At 37.8% G+C, this 23,016-nt stretch overlaps 1 protein-coding gene across 4 annotated transcripts in view; it reads right to left on the bottom strand.

Moving 5' to 3' along the window:
- DLGAP5 (discs, large (Drosophila) homolog-associated protein 5) overlaps positions 1-23,016 on the bottom strand; it is a 42,186-nt gene continuing 19,170 nt past the window's right edge. For 2 of the 4 annotated variants that reach the window (XM_011999679.1, XM_011999677.1), the window contains 9 exons: positions 21,664-21,749; positions 20,398-20,558; positions 14,260-14,364; positions 10,358-10,577; positions 6,805-6,994; positions 4,435-4,495; positions 3,546-3,792; positions 2,632-2,678; positions 1-338 (listed from right to left, as the gene is read on the bottom strand). In XM_011999679.1, coding sequence (XP_011855069.1) covers positions 219-338; positions 2,632-2,678; positions 3,546-3,792; positions 4,435-4,495; positions 6,805-6,994; positions 10,358-10,577; positions 14,260-14,364; positions 20,398-20,558; positions 21,664-21,749 — 1,237 coding nt within the window. In that variant the 3' untranslated portion in view covers positions 1-218. Of the gene's footprint in view, positions 551-2,631; positions 2,679-3,545; positions 3,793-4,434; positions 4,496-6,804; positions 6,995-10,357; positions 10,578-14,259; positions 14,365-20,397; positions 20,559-21,663; positions 21,750-23,016 lie in introns of all 4 variants that reach the window. The other 2 variants (XM_011999680.1, XM_011999678.1) reach the window with 2 other exon arrangements.

The raw sequence follows: 23,016 nt of genomic DNA, 5'->3' as shown, positions 1-23,016 counted from the left end.
CAAGGCACAGTATATTTTTTATTCTGTGTTGAAAATGTACAAAATATCCCCACTTCCCTTGAGAAAGAGTATATCTAAAATACACTTTGATGAACAGAGTATTAAAACATTATATGATACTATAGAAGTGAACACAAATACATTTTCTCCAAAATTTCAATAGTCTAAAGAATATATAAGCATTGATAATGTGAAGGAAAATGGATTTATTTTTAAATTCAAAATTCTCCTTGTAGAGGTGAAAAAGTAATCAGGTTACCACCAAAAGAAATGTGTCTGGCATGCTCTTGATGTCTCCTCTCCAGCTGAGTAAATGGATTACTGCACTGTAGACCTGGCTGGAGAACAAATCCAGAGAAGTCAGTAAAGTATCCATCACGAGTTTCACCAAGTAATTCTTCAACATTGCTATAGTAAATTAATAAATAACATAAATAAACCGGGTGCGGTGGTGCACACCTGTAGTCCCAGCTACTCGGGAGGCTGAGGTGGTAGGATCACTTGAACCCAGGACTTCAAGACCAGCCCGAGCAACATAGCAAGATCCCATCTCAAAAACAAACAAAAAGAAACATGTAAATATTTTCCCTATATAACAATAAAATTATAAACAACAATGATTATGCTACTTTCCAGCAGATCTTATTTCAAATGTATATTAGGTTTTTTTAAATTGGAAAGGTATATTCAGAATATATGTATAAAAATGTGAATAATATGTAAATGGACTCAACCAGTGTATGCAGAATGAATAAAACTGAGGCCATATCTTAAGCCACTTACACAGATTCCATAAATCCTAAACCATATAATAGCACTTAATAGCCCTTTTACTACTGTGTGATCCTGCTGGGATCTTTTTACTCCCTCAAGCCCTGCTTCAAGTTCAAATTATGCTACTGGGGCAAGCAATAATTTGGGTCTAAAATAGACATCTAAATATTAATATTTACAGAAGTGAAAAAAATCAGACTAAATGATAAGGTACTAAGATCTATCAATGAGAAAACATAATTGTGATGTACTTTTAATCACATTACTAATATACTAAAATATTATGATTTGGTAATCTCTGGATTTACTTATAACAACATATATTCTCAGAATCAATCATTCAGAGTTTGATCTGGGAACAGGGTTAAATCAGGTTTACATAAGTTGGCCTTATTCTAAAAGCCCTGATCCTCTAGGTCTCAGTGTATGATTAAAGAAGGCTAAAACCAAGAAAGAATGGTATGCAGGTCACAGTAACACATTTTATTCTGCTCCTGAGACACAGGACAGCCCAGGGCCTGACCACAAAAAAGGCAGCTTTGAAAAATAATGAAAGCCAAGATACACAAGGGTCTTTAAGGAATTCATGGCTTATGGAAGCTAAGTATTTGCCAGGTTTCATGACGTTAACCAAAAACTGTGGTTGTTTGATCCTATGTTTGCTTTATGAATGAATTTCTTACATTCTGAGATTAAAGAAGATAAAACCAAGGCCCTTTTCTGATCTACTGTAGTAGTTAGTCCTGGAAAATTCCAAGGTAAGGCTGTAAACCAGAGGTGTAAACCATAAGAATCACTGATGAAGAAAAAAATGACAAATCCCTACTCCAGATCTTTGAAATAAAAATATCGGCCAGGCACAGTGGCTCACCTGAGGTCAGGAGTTCAAGACAAGCCTGGCCAACATGGTGAAACCCCGCATCTCTACTAAAAAATACAAAAATTAGCCAGGCATGGTAGCAGGCACCTGTAATCCCAGCTACTCGGGAGGCTGAGGCAGGAGAACTGCTTGAACCCGGGAGGCAGAGGTTGCAGTGAGCCAAGATCACACCATTGCACTCCAGCCTGGGTGCAAGAGTGAAACTCTGTCTGCAAACAACAAAACAAAACAAAACAAAACAAAACAAAACAAAAAAATGTCTGGGATGGGGCTGAAACCAATGCTATATATAAACAGCAGGAAAGAGAGCACTTTTAATTCGTGCCATATCAAAGGTATGAATCGGACAGCTCTACTTAATGTGGAATTTACAGTTAATAAGGAATTGGATTCCTGAAGTTATATTTTTGGAATGCATTCATATTATACCCTGAATAAGAGATGAAATGTAAACACTGTATGCCTATGTGCATCTGTAGCTATATATAAATTAACATGGGAGAGATAAGAGCTTTTACAGAATGCTTCACAAAAGGGCTGTCTGAACTAGATTTAGAGGCAAGAGGTCACCAGAAGTAAAAGCAGGGAAGTAGTCACTTAAAATAGCAGGACATAAATAACCAATGACGACTGAAGGTGGGATAGACATTATTTCCCCAGAAGGGCAGAAACTGCCTTATATTTTTCTTGAATCACCTAGAAATATATTCAGACATTCAAGTATCCAGTTTATCAGAGCAAATTTGATAGAAAAACCACATAGAGAAACATATCTTCAGGGTTTAATATTAAAACATATTATATTTTAAAGTATATAAACACCAAATTTTTTCTTCATTCTGTGAAAAATAGTGAGTAAGCAAAACAATGACAAGATATACATTTTAAGCCTTGTACACAAATAGAAAAGCAATATTCATTTTATAAAACAAATCTAGAGTATAAAGGGACCTGTCAAATTAAGTTGGAAAACTTACCGAATCAAGAAGGTGGCATTCAGTAGTGAGACTTTTATCAAATAGTACTGAAAAACAACAAAAAAAATTAACTTTTTAAAGAATATTCTCACGTTCGAGGGTCTTAGAAATGGACAAAACCTTGAAAAATATGAAAAGTTCCATATATCAAATGCTAAGACAAAAATATAGACCATTTTATGCTATACTTTTTGAAAGTAGTTACATTTCTTGGTTAAATTCTTATCCTTAACTTTGGTATAAAAGGAGTCTTCTGTAAACAAATCTCATACTTGTAATATTAAAAGTACCCAGAAGATGCTGATGAAGAACAGCTGGAAGACATTAAATGTCTGGCCAAGGTTATAACCTTTCGTTTTACCATAGGCCCCAGTTAGATCAGCTACAGAGTAACTGATGAAGATAGCAGGTGGAACTGGCACACATTATAACAAAAATACAGGAGCCATTTCCTATTGCAGAACCATCACAACAATATAGGTAGAACTAGGCAGTAGGGAAGAAAAATAGGATATTTTGAAGAAAGACTTGGGGATATGTGTTGAAAAGAAGGAGAACTGAAAAAAAGCCCAGTCTGACCAATGTGGTGAAACTCTCTACTAAAAATACAAAAATAGCCAGGTGCAGTGGCACGTGGGGAGGCTGAGGCAGGAGAATCGCTTCAACCTAGGAAGCGGAGGTTACAGTGAGCTGAGATCACGCGACTGCACTCCAGGTCTGGGCGACAGAGTGAGATTTTGTCTCAAAAAAAAAAAAAGCTTGAGGGAATTTTTCTAATTCATGGTCTTCACTAACAGTGAAGGTTCCTAAATAGTTAGCTCTAATGTAAAATGGACCTTATAGGATAATTTATACCTTAATCCAAGTTCATTTCTTTAATAAAGGCTCATTTAAATATATTTTAAATATCTCACCTGACTGAGAAATTTTAGTTTCCCCTTCTTCTAAGATGCTATTTTGTGAAGCTGTATTTTTTTCAGGGCTACTCATCAAAACATCCTGTGATGTAATTGAAGAATTCAGTTCCATTCCTTCCACAACATCTGAAATTCCTTCTTTTTTGTTAGTATTAATATCATCTGCTACTCCACCAGCAAGAAGAGGCAAACTCATTCCCTCACTGGGTAAACAATCCACCTTCAAGTTTGTCTTATTTACATCCTAGAAGTAAAAATGGCATTAAATTTAATTATCAATTACTTGGAACAAATTTTAAAAGTCTTGTTGCTATTAAATGTAAGAAAAACAGAAGGATGACATCCTGGACACAGGCTTAAGAACATTATAAATCCTACTATCCTGCTTCTTCAACAATTAGTTCAGATAATATAGAAATAGTATGATTGAAGGCAAGTTTCTCAGCAAGTACCTATACTGTAGCTCAGGGACTGGCAAACATTTTCTGTAAAGGACCAAATAGTAAATATTTTAGGTTTGTGAGCCACAGGGTCTCTGTGATAAGTACTCAACTCTACCACTGTATTGCAAAAGCAGCCAGATAGAATACATAAACAAATATGTGGCTATGGCAATAAAATATGATTTGTAAAAATAGGGGCCAAAGTTTGCTGATCTCTGCTCCAGTTCACTGGTTCCATATTCATCCTGATATGAGTTGAAGAATACAAAATGACACTATAGTTTTAAATGACCCAAATGTCATTGAAACAAGAACCACCATTCTATATGACTGATTTAGATTTCCAATGGAAATTTTGGGGATGGGTTATGAAGTTACATTCTATAATGACATAAACATATGACATACTGGGGGCTATCTAACCACACTGGAATTGTACTTACATGGTTTTCTTCAATTAAATCTGGTAATCCAGGACACTGAGCATCTTCCACTATGCTGTTCCTAAAGAAGAAAAAAAAAAACAGCATTACACTCATAATTAAACATATTGTTATTGTTTCACTTGTGTTTTGAGTCCATCCTTTATAATGGCAATTAATTTAGGGAATGGATCAAACATGGAGCCTGGCGCAAGATCAGGCCTGATCCAGATAGATTAGTTTTGGACTACAGCTACTGTGGGATGGCCTTATAAACTAAATGCATTCTTCTGCAGGAAGCTCACAAGTCTGTTACCATGGTGGTCAGTCAGGCTCAGGTGGCTCTACCAGCAATACTCTGAATCTCAGCCAAATCCAGAGCTATATACTAAAAAAAAGTCAAAAGGAAGGTGACTTCTGGAGACAGAAGCAACAACTCAATTATTGTCTAGCTGGAGTTAGCTACATTTACTTGTTACTTGTTAATCCATGAGCTGGAGTAAAGGTACCTGCTAAGAAACTTGCCTTCAATCATACTATTTCTATAATTTTATCTGAACTAATTGTTCAAAAAGCAGAACAGGAGTTACAATGTTCTTAAGTCTGTTGCTTGTTAACAAGTAAATGTAGCTAACTCCAGCTAGGCAATAATTGAGTTAGAATACAAGGTATTCTAATCCTGAAGTTACTAGCTTGTATCTTATTAGAAAGACCTGTCTTGGCCAGGCGCCTTGGCTCATGCCTGTAATCCCAGCACTTTGGGAGGCCGTGGCAGGTGGATCATGAGGTCAGGAGATTGAGACCATCCTGGCTAACATGGTGAAACCCCGTCTCTACTAAAACTACAAAAAATTAGCTGAGCGTGGTGACACGTGCATGTAGTCCCAGCTACTTGGGAGGCTGAGGCAGGAGAATCACTTGAACCTGGGAGGTGGAGGTTGCAGCGAGCCAAGATCGTGCCACTGCACTCCAGCCTCGGCAACAGAGTGACACTCTGCCTCCAAAAAAAAAAAAAAAAAAAATCTATCTCCATTTCTTCCAAGTTACTTTTTAAAAAAGATATGCTCTATTTTTCTAGTGTCCAGCTTTACTTTGCCTTTATTGCACAAAGTTGCTTATTTGTATGATGCCCTTTGAGGGCGTTTTGGGGAATCCAAAACATTTTTGAAGAGTACTTATGGCCGGACGCGGTGGCTCAAGCCTGTAATCCCAGCACTTTGGGAGGCCGAGATGGGTGGATCACGAGGTCAGGAGATCGAGGCCATCCTGGCTAACACGGTGAAACCCCCATCTCTACTAAAAAAAAAAATACAAAAAACTAGCCAGGCGAGGTGGTGGGCGCCTGTAGTCCCAGCTACTCCGGAGGCTGAGGCAGGAGAATGGCGTAAACCCGGGAGGCAGAGCTTGCAGTGAGCTGAGATCCGGCCACTGCACTCCAGCCTGGGCGACAGAGCCAGACTCCGTCTCAAAAAAAAAAAAAAAAAAAAAGGGGGTACTTATAATATGACTCAAATGCAATTATGAAGCTTATTAGCAAACAATAGTAAACTACAAGATATACAAAGTAGGCCGGGCGCGGTGGCTCATGCCTGTAATTCCAGCACTTTGGGAGGCCAAGGCTGGCAGATCATGAGGTCAAGAGATCGACACCATCCTGGCTAACATGGTGAAACCCTGTCTCTACTAAAAATAGAAAAATTAGCTGGGCATGGTGGCACGTGCCTGTAGTCCTAGCTACTTGGGAGGCTGAGGCAGAAGAATCGCTTGAACCTGGGAGGCAGAGGTTGCAGTGAGCTGAGATCGTACCACTGCACTCCAGCCTAGGTAACAGAGTGACACGCAGCCTCCAAAAAACAAACAAAACCTAGAATCATATCTAGCCAATAATAATTGTTCAGTACACATTAACTCCCCTTTCAACATGCTCTGCCATCTGTCAAGACAACAATCTCAAGGTACTTTCTACAAAGGCAGGTAAAAAGTGTCTATCTCTCAACCACCTTGGGGAGGCATTAGCATTGCTGCTTTGTAGATGATGAAAGTGAAGCTAAAGAGAATTGATTATTCGCCCCAAAGTTGCATAGCTAGTAAGTCACAGAGCTCTTCTCAGCTCAGAACTGTTGAGCAGTACGTTTAGCACCAAAGGATACCATATTGCTTCTTTTCTTCTTAGTGCCACAGAATTTACCGATCTAAATGTAACCATTTAGTATCCTGAAATCTTAAGCTTTAGTTTTCTCATTTATAAAAAGGGAGTACTGCCTATATGTTGCAGAGTCATTATGAAATTTATTAACAATGTATGTCTGGTACCTTTTACCATCTTAACAATCTGAAATGGCATTTAATATCAGCAACTGTTAAACTCTTATTAACATGTTAAAGAAATACCTGCTTTCAGGAATATTCAAAAACAAAGTCTTCTTCACATGTTCACTTTTAGTATTCTGAGGACCCGCACTTTCTGGTGACATTGTTTGTTGTGGAAGGCCCATCTCACTTCTACTCTGAGATACAGCTTTGCTGACAGACTTAGGTGTTCTAAGTCTTTGAGAAGGGCCTTCAGAAGAGACAGAAATTCCTAGAAGATGAGAGAAATCACCTCAATACCAAATAGTTCTTTTACTTTTCATAACTAGGAATACACTGAAAATCCTATCAGCCTCTTTCTCCTGTCAAATAATGTCTGTTAAAGACAAATGCCTGGGACTTTCTGTTTAAGACAGTATTGAAACGCATATCAGATGCTGCTTCCATTTGACATCCCACTACTTTTACATGAACAGAGATAATTTTTTTGTTGTTGTTGTTGAGACAGAGTCTCACTCTGTCACCCCGGCTGGACAGGCTAGAGTGCAGTGGTGTGATCTCTCGGCTCACTGCAACCTCTGCCTCCCAGCTTCAAGTGATTCTCCTGTCTCAGTCTGCCCAGCAGCTGGGACTACAGATGCATGCCACCATGACTGGCTAATTTTTGTATTTTTAGTAGAGATGAGGTTTCGCCATGTTGGCCAGGCTGATCTTGAACTCCTGACCTCAGGTGATCCACCTGCCTCGGACTCCCAAAGTGCTGGGATTATAGGTGTGACCCACTGCGCCGGGCCTGAACAGAGAGAATTTTTTTTTTTTTTTTGGAGATAGAGTTTCATTCCTGTCGCCCAGGCTGGAGTGCAATGGCACGATCTTGGCTCACTGCAACCTCCGCCTCCTGGATTCAAGCAATTCTCCTGTCTCAGCCTCCCGAGTAGCTGGGATTACAGGCACCTGCCACCACGCCTGGCTAATTTTTTGTATTTTTAGTAGAGAGGTTTCATTCACCATGTTGGTCAGGCTCGTCTCGAACTCCTGACCTCAGGTGATCCATCCGCCTCAGCCTCCCAAAGTACTGGGATTACAGGTGTGAGCCACCGTGCCTGGCCAGAGATAACCTTAAAAAGCAGAACTCTACAAGGACAAAGGAAACTAAAGAAGAGACAGCAACAATAACAACATTTTGGAAGCTATAATGTAGATTGTTGAGTGGGACTTAGACTCAAGAAAACAAATTCTAAGCCACCAATCAAGAAAAAAGAGAATCAATCCAATTTCTAGCACATAACCCCTCAAAATAACTGGTGGCTCTAAGTACCTTTGCAAGTGGAGATGAAAATGGAGCTAAACACAGAAGGAATGGCTCAAAGTCAGTTTAAACAAGGAGAGCTCAGAATCCTTTCCTCATTCTGCACAGCAAAGCAACTGTCATTACCCACCCCCATCACCAAAAACAGAAGGGTCTCTAGTTTAGAGGATACCAGATACAGTTGAGAGACAGGGTACTGCATGGAAAATAAGGGAAATAAGTGAATATTTACACATAAAATGTTGAGACACTTAGCTTTCTTCCCCCACATGGCCCCTGAAAGACTGGCAGCCAGAATGATACCTTCCAGGAAGCAGATGGAAAGCATCTTCTCTGGGGAATCTGAGTAGACTATGAGAAAAGTCTTAAATGCAGTGACGTGTAGGTTCCCAGCATAATGGCCCTGCTAACAGTAGGGCCCCCACAGTAAAGGTCCTACCCATGTGCAGAGAGTTTCCAGTCAGCTTTTTAGTGCCCTATTCTTAACCATGTGCAGGCAGTGAAAGATTACCAGATTCCTGAGGAAAGCCTCTAATATAAGAGACAGAAACCAAAAACAACTAGACGAAAGTACCCTGAAACAAACACTGTCTATAGTGGATGAAGAACACATAAAAGCTATCATTAATATCCTTGGAAAGATAAAACAATGCACTTATGAAACAAGTGCAGAATGCTATAAAATGAACATTTGGAGAGTAAGAAAGGGCTCTTGGGAATTAAAAACATGATAGCCAGCATGAAAATTGAGGAAATCTCCAGGAAATAGAAGAAAACAGTAAGTACATGAAAGAAAGATTAAAAAGTCTACCAGAAGAAAAATGTGTTTTCAAAAAAGATCAAACCTTGTCAAGAGAGATGGTGGTTAACAACAAAAGACTCCAGTAAGAATTGAAAGTAGTTGCTTCTAGGGGCTGGCAAATGGAATGAAAAAGGGCTTCCTCAGGGACTACTGTTTTGTAATTAGCCTCATATAAACTATGTGTTCTGTAACAATTTTAAAAGACCAATTTTTGCCATAAACCTTAATCTCCCTATCTATAAGGACTGAGTTGAGTATGCGAAAGAACAGAATGATGAGCTCATGGCTGTAAAAACCACGAAGATCCTTGACAGGTAGTAGAATGGGGCCACGTTATTAGCAGCAGTGAGAGATTCCTGGGTATCCAGGGAGTATAGCTGCTTAAGGAAACAAACAAAAGTGCAACAGATTTGACACCTAAACCAACAAGAAAGTTATAATATACTTGAGGATCACTGTAAATATCAGATAGCAGGTATTAGAGAACAATTTAGGTTTATTTTGAAAAAACTTCCTGGTGGACATCTATGGCTTATAAATAATTTCAATTGAGATAAATTCAATTCAAGAAAAATAGTCTGTGAAAAAAAGCTATTGATAAATACAATTAGAAAGTCATAAAAAATGATTTCCTAAAGTATTAAAAACTGCTTTTACTGGAATATTTTTAAATTAGAAAATTAGTACATTTATTGCCTCTCAAAAAGATTTGAGCAAAAGTTTTAATACAAATGCAAACAAAACCAAACCCACTTTGCATAAACTTCCTTCTGTTTTTAGAGATAGACTCTTGCTCTGTCACTGAGGCTAGAGTGCAGGGGCACAATCATAACTCGCTGTAACCTTGAACTCCTGGGCTCAAGTGATCCTCCTGCCCCCGCCTCCCGAGTATGTGGGACTACAGGCATGTACCGCCAGGCTCGGTTAATTTTTTATTTTTTTGTAGAGAGGGGCTCTCACTAAATTGCCCAGGCTGGTCTCAAACTCTTAGCTTCAAATGATCCTCCTGCCTTGGTCTCTCAAAGTACTGGGATTATAGGCATGAACCAACACACACAGCACATAAGCTTCATTTTAAAGCACAGCTAGAGAATTGTGATAGCTGGATGCTCAAGTTTCCTTTGCAGTTTAAACTCTAACCAAACTTCTAACTGACCTGAAGGAAATCACTTTACTTCTTCATGCTTCTGTCACTTCTCTTACCTCTTGGGATCCTGTGACCTTTCTCACAGACTGTAGGGTTACATGATAATTACATTACAGATGTGAAATTACTTAGAAAGTAGAAAAGCAATCTTAGAAGACATATCGCACTTAAACTAATCTGATCATACCCATCAAAATGTGATTTACATGTGTTTGTGAGTGAGCGTAGTCTATTTTCTAAAAATCACAGAAAAACTTACGTCTCTTAATGTAAAAACTATTTTTCACCTTACACAAGCCCCCATCTATCCCAAATATTTCTCTTAAGTAGTCTCAGGAAAAAACAACAACAACCAAAAAAACCAAAAACAACTAACCTGAGAATGCTTTAATAGGACTTTCAACTCTGAAAAATCCAGCATCAAATACTATTTTATCAACTTCTTTTGGTATCACAGAGGCTGCTGTTTCAGCATGTTCTTCCTGCTTAATTCTCTCTCTCATTGCATTTTTTATGGCAGCTAGGCGATTTCTCGCTGCAATTCTTCCAGCATCATCCTGTTTTGGTTTACTCGCTATACCTGAGACAACTTTTTTCTGCAAAGAGAAACTGACATATAGTAAAGCTGCCCATTACCATCTTATAAGAAAAACACACAACAAACACAAATTATCACTTAAAAATTTAATTTTTAAAAATAAAGTATACATAAAATATTTCACATTCATCATGTATTTATCAAGTTCCTAGTATGTGGTAAAAGGGTGAAAAGGTAAAGGACACAGTGGCTGCCCTCAAGGAGTTTGCAGCTTAGTGGAAGATCTGGGAAGTAAAGTAAGAAGGATAAATCTCCCATTAGAAATAAATGTAGGGGCATCCTTCAGATTATAACCATGACACCCCCCTCCAAAAAAAAAAAAAAAGAAAAAACAACAAAAAAAAAAAGTAAAGAAAGAAAAAAAGTAAAACATTAAAAGAAAATAAATAAGGATGACATCTAAACCAATCTTTAGACATCAGGAAAGGTTGTAGGAAGTAGCACCTATGCTGAAACCACATTTCATCAAACTAAAAGATGGGGTGAGGCAAGGGCTAGAGAGATGTTTCCAAAGCCAGAAATGAAAGAAAGCAAAGTGGAGTTAAACAATAGCTAGATTATAAAATCACCTACATGTAAGTTTTAAGAAAATCACATTTACACAAAGGACAAAGGAATAGAGAGTTATTAGTGATTTTTAAGCAGAAGATTAACATTATCAAGCTGGTGTTTTAGAAAGATCACTCAGACTAAGGAGTAAGAGATGAAAAAAGTGGATAGATTCAACAGATATTTGAAAGGTAGAATTGAGAGGACTTACTCATCTATTGGATGTCTGTGGGGTGGAGATGGTGAAATAAAGAAAGCAAAGGACCAAAAGAGATACTGAGACTTCTATCTTGAACACCTGGTGGGATGGTAACAGCATTATGAGACAGGGCAACATTGGTGTGTGTGGAGATGCTGTCAGTTTGGGATATATTGATTTTTAAGGTATATTGAGTCATGATATACAGAATTAGAGCTTAGTAAGTATGGTCTGCAATACAGACTTGGGAATCATCACAGGTTGGGTAAGATTGCACAGAAAAATTATGGAAGGAAAGAAGAGAGTAGAGGTAGGAATTCTAAGTATCAAAAACATTTAAGGGATAAATGGAAAACGAATATGCAAACATGACTGAAGAATAGACAAAGAAGTAGAAAGGAAATATAATTTCAAAAACAAGGAAGTAGGTCAGGTGTGGTGACTCACGCCTGTAATCCCAGCACTTTGGGAGGCTGAGGCGGGTGGATCACTTGAGGACAGGAGTTCCAGACCAGCCTGGCCAACATAGAGAAACACCAGCTCCACTAAAAATACAAAAAATTAGCTGGGCATGGTGGCACATGCCTGTAGTCCCAGCTACTCAGGAGGCTGAGATGGGAGATAGCTTGAACCTGGGAGGCAGAGGTTGCAGTGAGTCGAGATGGCGCTACTGTACTCCAGCCTGGGCAACACAGCAAGACTATCTCAAAAAAGTAGACCATATTTAATACTGCAGAAAGGTTAGATTTATTTATTTACTTATTTATTTTATTTTTGAGACAGAGTCTTGATCTGTCGCCCAGGCTGAAGTGCAGTGGCATGATCTCGGTTCACCATACCCTGTGCCTCCTGGGTTCAAGTGATTCTCCTACCTCAAACTCCTGAGTAGCTGGGATTATTGGCGCCCGCCACCATGCCTGGCTAATTTTTTATTTTTAGTAGAGACAGGGTTTCACCATGTTGGCCAGGCTAATCTCGAACTGACCTCAGGTGATCTGCCTCCCTCAGCCTCCCAAAGTGCTGGGATTACAGGCTTGAGCCACCACGCCTGGCCTAGAAAGGTTAGATTTTAAAATTAAGTACCTAATAACTTAAGCAACTAGTGGATTAATAATTTATATAACTATTCTAAAGTTATAGAGGAGGTAAAACTGAATTGCAATGAGTTTGAGAAATAAAGGAACAAAAATAATTGAGTATAGACAACAGTCAGCTTGTCAGTGACTGGGAAGAAAGAAAAATGGGGTATACAAGCAATTAAAGGGAGAAGCAGACACCACAGGTTTCTTTGTTTTAATGTAAACAATGATAAGACACTTAAACATGTTTAAAAACTGATGGAAAAAAGGGGGAAGGGAAAACAAGACTAACTGATGGAATGAGGGATTAATAAATAAGAGGTAGTAGGGAGTGGTATCCAAGTATAGTATAAAAGATTAGCTTTACTTTGTTTGATTATCTTAACAGTAGCCTATAAAATAAAGTAGGAGAGAGACACCTGGTGATAACAGGCAGAATTACAAATCTCTCTAGGACACAGCCATGATCTGCATCACTGATGATATTAATATTTCCAGGACTAAATCCTTAATAAGAAATGCCCACAGTAGCTTTAATAATGAAGTAGCATCCTTCACTATTTATAGTTTTGAAATCCATTCCATCAATGTAGTTACTGTCCTCAGGGTCCTTGTCGTGAGACTTTATTAGTAAAAAAAAATTTTTTTGAGACAGAGTTTTGCTCGTTGCCCAGACTGGAGTGCAACGGTGTGATCTCAGCTCACCACAACCTCCGCCTCCCAGGGTCAAGCGATTCTCCTGCCTCAGCCTCCCGAGTTGCTGGGATTATAGGCATGAGCCACCTTGCCCAGCTAATTTTTGTATTTTTGGTAGAGACAGGGTTTCTCCGTGATGGTCAAGCTGGTCTTGAACTCCAAACCTCAGGTGATCTGCCCACCTCAGCTGCCCAAAGTGCTGGGATTACAGATGTGAGCCACTGCGCCTGGCCTAGTAAAATATTTTTTAAGGCCGAGCACAGTGGCTTATGCCTGTAATCCCAGCACTTTGGAGGCTGAGGCAGGAGAATCACTTGAACTCAGGAGGTAGAGGTTGTGGTGAACCAAGGTCATGCCACTGCACTACAGCCTGTGCAACAAGAGCGAAACTGTCTCAAAAAAAAAAAAAAAAAAGTTTAAACATAAGGTTTTAAAAAAAAAAACACTTTAACAAGTTAAACTCCTAAGATAGGATTCAAGAGAGTTTTTATTTGGATTACATAGTATAATAAAATACCAATCTAGACAAGCTGAATTTATAACTACAAGCATTTTTCTCATATCACAAAAAAAACTGAACGCTTAGTTTGAAAAGTGTCCACCCAAACCAAAAACTTTGAATTCAAAAACATTACTAGAAAGAGAATTACTAGAAACAAATAAGAACAAAATCTATCATGTTAACAAAGCAACAAGGATAACAGCTTCCATTTCATATAACTGTTGTAAGAATTAAGTTAATATATATAAAGTACTTGGAATATTTGGCACATACTAAGCATTATATAAATTACCTACTACTACTATAACAAAATGTGTAAGTACAGTTTAAAGAATAAAACCAACACTCATATATCACTATGTGGTAACTTAGAAGCCCTCTGGGTACCCCAATTCAATCACAGCCCCTCCTTCTCTCTAGACATAACTATCCTAAATTTTATGTTGATCGATTTGCTTGCTCTTTCTTCAACGGCAATCAATACACTGTAAGCAATATACAGACTTAACTTTGTAAAATGATGAGAAATCTGAAGTTAAATGTTTTTAAAACTTAAAAACAACAAATAGAAGAATCTATATTAGAAATCTGGATGTATGTAGAACAGTTCCTTAACTAGAAAAAAAAAATTCGGATATAAAACCCACAAACTTACCCTAAAGACATTTTTGTTCATATTATTATTCATATTATTATTGACTTGCCACCCAGATTCCTCAAGTTTGATCAGATTGTTGAATTTGTGGATTACATCTTCTATCTGTTAATAAATAAAGCACAAATTTAACAGATTAATGATAGCCATATTAAAGTTATAAACTGAGTTGAAGACTAAAAAATAAAAATGGCGATTCAGAAATCGCCAGTTATTAAGTCCAGTTATTAAAACTGGACTGAGTCATTCTCAATTTAGTGTTCAAATCAAGAATTTTTATGGTAAAGTTTTTCATTATCTTTCGTCTTACAAACCTCCAAAATCTACATAAAGAATATCATATATGAATAACTCTCCTAGATTATTTTTTACTAAAATGCTAAAATGGTAGAAAATACATCCTAAATGTTTTTGTTTCTTAATTACACAATGTGAACACAATCCAATTTCTTTTTATTTATCCATTCCTCCACTGAAGGACATCTTGGTTGCTTCCATGTTTTGGCAATTATGAATAAAGCTGCTATACTGCTAAAAACATCCGTGTGCAGGTTTTTATATGGACATAAGTTTTCAACTCATTTGGAGCGCAATTGCTGGATCGTATGGTAGGAGTATGTTTAGTTTTGCAAGTGACTGCCAAACTGTCTTCTAAAGTGGATATAACATTTTGCATTCCCATAGGCAATGAATGGAAAGTTCGTATTGCTCCATACCCTCCCCAGCATTTGCTGTTGGCAGTGTTTTAAATTTTCACTGTTCCCTAGTAGGTATGTGGTAGTATCTGTTGTTTTGATTTGTAGTTCCCTAATGACATATGATGTTGAGCATCTTTTCATATGCGTATTTGCCATCTGTATATCTTCCATGGTGAGTTAACAGTTCAGGTCTTTTGCCCATTTTTAATTGAGTTGTTCATTTCCTTATTCCTGGGTTTTAAGAGCTCTTTGTATCTTTTGAATAATAGTCTTATCAGATACATCTTTTGCAAATATTTTCTCCCAATCTGTGCCATTTCCCATTTTCTTGACATAATCTCATTTTAAAAGATACAAGTATATTTAATAGGATGGAAATATAATCTCCATCTTTCTGATACTTCCAGTCTCCTACAAAGAGTTAGTTACTGTCAACAGTTTGGTAACCATGCTTTGAGTTTCCACGTCATGCACTTATACACACACATCCTCTCAGCTTTGCTCTCCCTTAAAAATATGTAAATGTCTGTAGGCACTGTGGCACATGCCTATAATCCAAGCTACTTGGGAGGGTGAGGCAGGGGGATTGCTTGAACCCAGAAGGTCAAGACTAGCCTGGGCAACAAGTGAGACCCCATCTCAAAGGGGAAAAAAAAAAAAAAGTAAATGTCAAAATGACTCAGATTTACACTCATGACCAACTGATTTTCAACAAAGATGCCAATACAATTCAATGGGGAAAAGACAGTCTTTTCAACCAGCAGTGCTTGGAAAATTGGTTATCCACAAGCAAAAAGACGAATTTAGACTCACAATCTCGTACCATATACAAAAACTAACCAAATGAATCATAGACTGAACTGTAAGTACTAAAATCATAAGACTGTTAGAAAAAAACGCAGGAGAAAATCTTTATGACTCGTGGTTAGGTAAGAGTTCTTAGACATGGTGTCAAAATCACAACATAAAAGAAAAAAAAAATCTGGCCGGATGCAGTGGCGCACCCCTGTAATCCCAGCACTTTGGGAGGCCAAGGCAGGTGGATCAGTTGAGGTCAAGAGTTCAAGACCAGCTCGGCCAACATGGTGAAATCCCATTTCTACTAAAAATATAAAAATTAGCCGGGCATGGTGGCATATGCCTGTAATCCCAGCTACCTGGGAGGCTGAGGCATGAGAATTGCTTGAACCTGGAAGGCAGAGGCTGCAGTGAGCCGAGATCACACCATTGCACTCCAGCCTGGGTGACAGAGTAAGACTCCATCTCAAAAAAAAAAAAAAAAAAGAAAAGAAAAGAAAAAATTCGAAAAATTTAACTTTAACAACAACAACAAAAAAAATGGCAACTCAAAAGATACCATTAAGAGGATTAAAAGTCGAGCTATAAACTCAAAGAATATTTGCAAATAATATTTCTCATAAGGGACTTGTATCCAGAATATATAAAGAATACTTAAAACAATAATAAAGACAATCAAATTTAAAAATGGGTGTAAAAGATTTACACAGACATTTCAGTAGAAGATACATGAATGGTGAATAAGCTCACAAAAAGATACTTAATATCATTACTCATTAGAGAAATTCAAATCAAAACTACAATGAGGTCAGGCATGGTGACACCTGTAATCCGAGCACTTTGGGAGGCAGAGGAGGGTGGATTGCTTGAGCTCAGGAGTAAGACCTGGGCACCTGGGTAACATGGTGAGACCCTACCTCTACAAAAAAATACAAAAATTAGTCAATCATGGTGGCACATGCCTGTAGTCTCAGCTACTTGGGAGGCTGAAGCAGGAGGGTTGTTTGAGCCCAGGAATTGGAGGTCGCAGTGAGGTGAGATTGTGCCAATGCACTCCTGCCTAGGTGACAGAGTGAGACCGACTCAAAAAACAAACAAAAAACAAAAAACCCTACAATGAGATACCTCATACCCACTAGGATGGCTATGCAACAGTTCCCCCTTATCTTCAAGGAATCTGTTCCGAGGGGATGCCTGAAATGCAGATAGTACTGAACCCTATATATACTATGTTTTTTTCTATACATACATACCTACGATAAAGTTTCATTTCTAAATTAGGCATAGAGATTAGCAATGATAATCAACAATAAAATAGAACAATTATAACAATATTCTGTAATAAGTTATGTGAATGTGGTCTCTCCTCCCTGCCAAATATCTTATTGTACTATACCTCAGGTAACTAAAACCACAGAAAGCAAGACTGCTGATAAGAGGGGACTACTATAATAAAAAAGACTGACAATAACAAGTATTAGTGAGGATATAGAAAAACAGAACACTCATACATTGTTGGTGGGACTGAAAATGGTATAATCACTTTGGAAAATAGTTTGGGCAGTTTCTTAAAAAGTTAAACATAAATTTACAATATGACCTAGCAATATCTAGGTATCTGCCTAAGAGAAATTTAAAAAGATATGTCTACACTAAGATTTGTGTGGAAATATTCACAGATTCTTAATAATCACCAAAAAGTGGAAGCAATCTAAATGTCCATCAACTGGTAAATAGTGATATATCCATACAGTGGAATTCTACTCAGCAATAAAAAGGCATGAAGAACACAGGGCAAGCTACAATATGGATAAAACTCAAAAACATGGTAAGTGAAAGAAGCCAGATGCAAAAGACCACATAGTGTATGATTCTATTAATATGAAATATCCCAAAAAAGGCAAATCTACAGAGACAGTAAATAGATTAGTGGTTGCCTGGGTCTAGGAATAGAAATGGGGATTGACTGCAAACAGGCAGGAGGGATCTTTTTATACTGATGAAAATGTTCTGACTGGGTGTGGTGGCTCACATCTGTAATCCTAGCACTTTGGGAGGCCAAGGCAGGTGGATCACTTGAGGTCACGAGTTCAAGACCAGCCTGACCAACATGGTGAAACCCCGTCTCTACTAAAAATACAAAATTAGCCAGGCGCAGTGGCACATTACTGTAATCCCAACTACTTGGGAGACTGAGGCAGGAGAATCGCTTGAACCTGGGAGACGGAGGTTGCAGTAAACTGAGATCGCGCCATTGTGCTCCAGTCTGGGCAACAAGAGTGAAGCTCTATCTCAGAAAAAAAAAAAAGTTCTACATTTGGATTGTGGTGATGGTTGCACAACTCTGTAAATTTACTAAAAATGATTGAACTGTACATTTCAAATGAATAAATTTTATATGTAAATTATACCTTAATATAGTTCCTTTGTGTTTAAAAAAAAAAAAAAAAAGTGCCCCAACTTGAAGTGGCTCCCACTAAGCCAAAGCTGGGAAATGAACATTGATCAAGATAATGACTATAGGCTGGTGTGGTGGCTCACACCTGTAATCCCAGCACTTTGGAGGCCGAGGCAGGCAGATCACTTGAGGTTAGGAGTTTGAGACAAGCCTGACCAACATGGTGAACCCCATCTCTACTAAAAATACAAAAATTAGCCCGGCGTGGTGGTGGGCACCTGTAATCCCAGTTACTTGGGAGGCTGGGGCAGGAGAACTGCTTGAACCTGGGAGGCAGAGGTTACAGTGAGCCAAGATCACGCCACCGCTCTCCAGCCCGGGTGACAAAGTGAGACTCTATCTCAAAAAAAAAAAGACTATAAACAATGAAAACACATCATACTTTTAAATACACAACTAATAATGATACAAAAATCGCCACAGAATCATATAATCAGAATTGAAGGGTGCTAGTGAACCAACTATTATGAAAACTGGTGAATATATAAAAACTGATCATAAAGTAATGCTTAATTATAACTACATAAACACTATTCATGTCTGGGCCATACAGTTGCTGAGATTCCGTTTCTTTCCTCACAACATTTTCTTTAGACTTAATAAATGTTTTGCCTTTTGTTTGCTCAGGGTTTTCATTTGGTTTTTTTGAGACAGGGTCTTGCCTCTTTCTAGGAATGGAGCCCACTCCTCTTTTCTTGGGTAACTCCCTCATCTTTGTGAGGGACATTCTCAGTTTCCTGAGAAAGGGTACATGGAAGGAGGTGAACTTTGAGATCTTGTGTGTCTGAAAAGTGCCTTTCCACCCTCATACATGATTGGTTCAGAATAGAACTCCAGGCTAGAAGTTAATTTCCCTCAGAATTTTCAGAGTATTGTTCTAGCTCATAATATTGCTGTTGAGAGATCAATGCTACTCTAACCCTTGATGCTTTGTATAAAATTTGTTTTCTTTCCCTGGATGCTTTAGCCTACCCTCTTTATCCCAAGAGTTATATAACGGTATTTAATGATGTAAGTTGCTGTGGGTCTACTCTGATTCTCAGTGCTAAACACTCAACGGGCTCCTTCATTGTTCACCTCCTCCCCAGTTTTTTTTTTTTTCTGTTCTCTTTTTCTGGACTTTCTATAATTTGGCTATATTTCCTGGACTGGTCCATGTAATTTTCTTATCTAAGCTCTTCTGTCTTACAGCTTGTACTACAGGCATGTGCAAACATACCTGGCTAAATTTATTTTCTGTAGAGACGGGCTCTCACTATGTTGCGCAGGTTGGTCGTGAACTCCTGGGCTCAAGTGATCCTCCCACCTCAGCCTCCCAAAGTACTAGGATTACAGGCTTGAGCCACTGTGCCTGGCTGAGATTTCCTTAACTTCATATTCTACCTATTGTATCTTACATTTCTGTTCTCATATTGCTTAACTTCAAAAAGCTATTTATTCTCTGAATGTTCTTTAACAGGTATTTTTACTTGACAGATGAAATGTCTGGTCTCTTTGAGAATATGAATACTTGCATTTAAAAGTCCATCCAAATAGCTTTCTTCCTAGATGTTTGCTTTGGCCTTTTTCTTTTAGCTTTGAAGCTTGGTTCGATGTCTATTGTTGACTGTTGGTTCTTGAAATGCTATTTTATATGCTTATTTCTAAACTAAGTTCAAAAAGCTAGAGTCATCTTCCCCCATACCTTTATGGATCTTCCTAGTAATTTCTTTTATCACAGCACTTTCTACATTAGAATTATGTTTTGTATCTCAGTCACTAATCAAATTACAAACTCCTCTGGGATAGGGAATGAACTCTTTTATCAACTCCTAATACAATACTCCTAATACAATAACAGATTAATACAATATGGGCACACAACAGGAACTCAGTAACTGCTAGCTGAACTCAACTACCAAAGGCCAGTTGATTCATTTCTCACGGGTGGAATCATTACAGACTATTCAAGAATTGAAAATAACTTCAGTTTTCAACCTATATAGAAATTATCCTGAGAATACATGGGAGAAGAGTACATCAGTCATAAAGTTTAGATGTTTTACAGTTTATAAAGGTGCTTTATAACATCTCATTTCATATTACAGGTACCTAAGCAGCGACTATTACCCCATTTCACTCCTGCTACTTAAAAAAAAAAAAAAAAGTCCACAGTTAATATATTTAAAATATTGAACCACATACCTGAAAACTAATCATATCCCAAAATCCATCCAGATCTGTACAGGTAGTCTCCTTTACACCTCGTTTATATTCACAATCACCAACCAGTCCTTCAAACTGTTTGAACCTTTCCTTCATAAGGAGTCTTGTTTGACCAACTGCTGTGCGAATAAGATCTTTAGCTGAAGGAAATAAGAGGTTTTTCAAAATTAAAAGACAAAACAGAACATTCATTGCAAGTCAGCCCAGTGATAAAACTTCACTCCAAACATCCTAAGGCTTACAGGTTGTTAAAGCAAAACAAAAAATATCTACCACAAAACTTTGTCATACAAATAACTGAGTATTAACTATTTGCTTCAATTCCCGCTCAAAATTAACAATATATTCTCATACCTATTGCTATATACTAAATAGCATTCTACTTTTTCTTGTACTTTATAAGAAGTCAATGTCAGCCGGGCACGATGGCTCACACCTGTGGGCACGGTGGCTCATGCCTATAATCCCAGCACTTTGGGAGGCTGAGGTGGGTGGCTCACCTGAGGTCAGGAGTTCGAGACCAGCCTGGCCAATGTGGTGAAACCCCATCCCTACTAAAAATACAAAAATTAGCTGGACGTGGTGGCAGGCACCTATAATCCCAGCCAACTGGGAGGCTGAGGCAGGAGAATCACTTGAATCTAGGAGGCAGAAGTTGCAGGGAACCGAAATGGCGCCACTACACTCCAGCCTGGGCAATAAGAGCAACGCTCATTTTAAATTAATTAATTAAAAAAAAAAAAAAGTCAAACAACTCACTGCAAATAATTATCTAAGAAGGACTTCATACTGAGAGCACATAATTTTTTCTAAACAGCTTCCCCAAATAAATCAGATTAAGGAACTCTTCAGAAAATCTTTCCCATATTGATTTAGGTAATTTTCATTCAGAATATATTTTTGTGTAAACAGTATCAGATATTGACATCACCCATAAAGTCTTATTAAAAAAGCTAATAATATTCACTGTTACTTGCTTGGTTAGTCAAAGGAATGATAGTCAATATTCTAATTTCTTAAATCTTTTAAGTTATATACCATTTCAGCACGGATGTTAGGGAACATATGTTGAGATATGAAAAACACTTGCTACTTTATTGTAGACATCAGGTTAAAGAAGAAAAATTCTTGCTACTTTGAATAATAATGAAACTATAAAGTTAGGCAATGCTATATTTTTATGCTTCAGATAAACGTAACCATAGTAAAAGAAAGCAAACACAAAAAATATAAATGTTGCCTCACCATCATCTGGAATGTCCAATTCAAGCTTCCTGTCCCACTCGAGGCAATGTGAAGTTAATTTCTCAGTTTCTGATTGGAGGATATTTCTAAAATGATGACATACATTTCAGTTCTACAAGTAGTTTTTACACTACTGTCTAAGTATTAGCATAACATCATGATACATCATATTAGGAAGTTATAAAAGGGAGCCATGATATTTTCCCATAGTTGATACTGAATATTTATAAACTGTGATATATTAAAATCCATAAATACAAGTCGATACCCTGTGTATGTACATCCTTTTACACCTAAAACTTATGTGGATGGATAATACCAAGAACCTACTTTTTAAGCTAACATTTCTAGTTTGTTCTGTTCTTTTTCAGAGGCTGATCAAAGTCAGACATTTCTAAATGTGCATCAGATTCTCTGCATTGTCTATGAAACTAAAGCCAACTCAACTGTCAAGAGTAAATTAAAGCTAAAACTGTTAATTCCAGGATTACAGTGATAGGGCCTCACAGATCCTAATTATTAGGCTTTGCTTATTTAAAGGCAGTGGTTCTCAACTGGGTCAATTTTGCCCCACTCTAGGGAACATTTGGTGATGTTTGGAAATATTTTTGATTGTCATGACTGGAGGAGTGCTACTGGCCAGGGATGCTACAAAACAGCCTATGATGTATAGGATATATACCCACAACAAGTATACAATCTAAAATGTCAATAGGGCCAAGGTTGAGAAACCCAGGCCTAAAAGAAGTTTAATTTGTGTCTACGTAAAAAGTATCCAAGCATGTAGAGGGAAACTGGAACCCTTGTAAGCTGTTGGTGGGAATGTAAAATGGCAAAGCCACTATAGAAAACAGTATGGCAGCTCCTCAAAAAATTAAAAATAGACTTACCATATGACCCAGCAATTCTGCTTCTGGATATACTCCCAAAAGAATTTAGAGCAGGGTCTCAAAGGGATATTTGTATACCCATGTTCGTAGCTGTTCACAACAGTTAAAATATGGAAGCAACCCAAGTGTCCATTGACAGACAAATGGAGAAGCAAAATGTGTTATATACATACAATGAAATATTATTCGGCCTTAAAAAGGAAAGTCTGACACATGCTACAATGAATGAACCTCGAGGATATTATGCTAAATGAAGTAAGCCAGTAACAAAAAGACAAATACTACATAATTCTACTCAAATAAGATACTTAGCTGAGTCAAAATCATAGAAACAGAAAGTAGAATGGTATTTACCAGGGGCTGGGAGGGAATGGCTGAGGAATGGGGAGTTACTGTTTAGTAGGTACAGAGTTTCAGGCACCTACCACCACTCCCAGCTAATTTTTGTATTTTTGGTAGAGAT

The sequence above is a fragment of the Mandrillus leucophaeus genome, unplaced genomic scaffold (genome assembly GCF_000951045.1).
Source record: "Mandrillus leucophaeus isolate KB7577 unplaced genomic scaffold, Mleu.le_1.0 Scaffold60, whole genome shotgun sequence".
NCBI classification, from domain to species: Eukaryota; Metazoa; Chordata; class Mammalia; order Primates; family Cercopithecidae; genus Mandrillus; species Mandrillus leucophaeus.
Note: the sequence above shows the minus strand (reverse complement) of the source record. Positions and strands in the feature narration are given on the sequence as shown.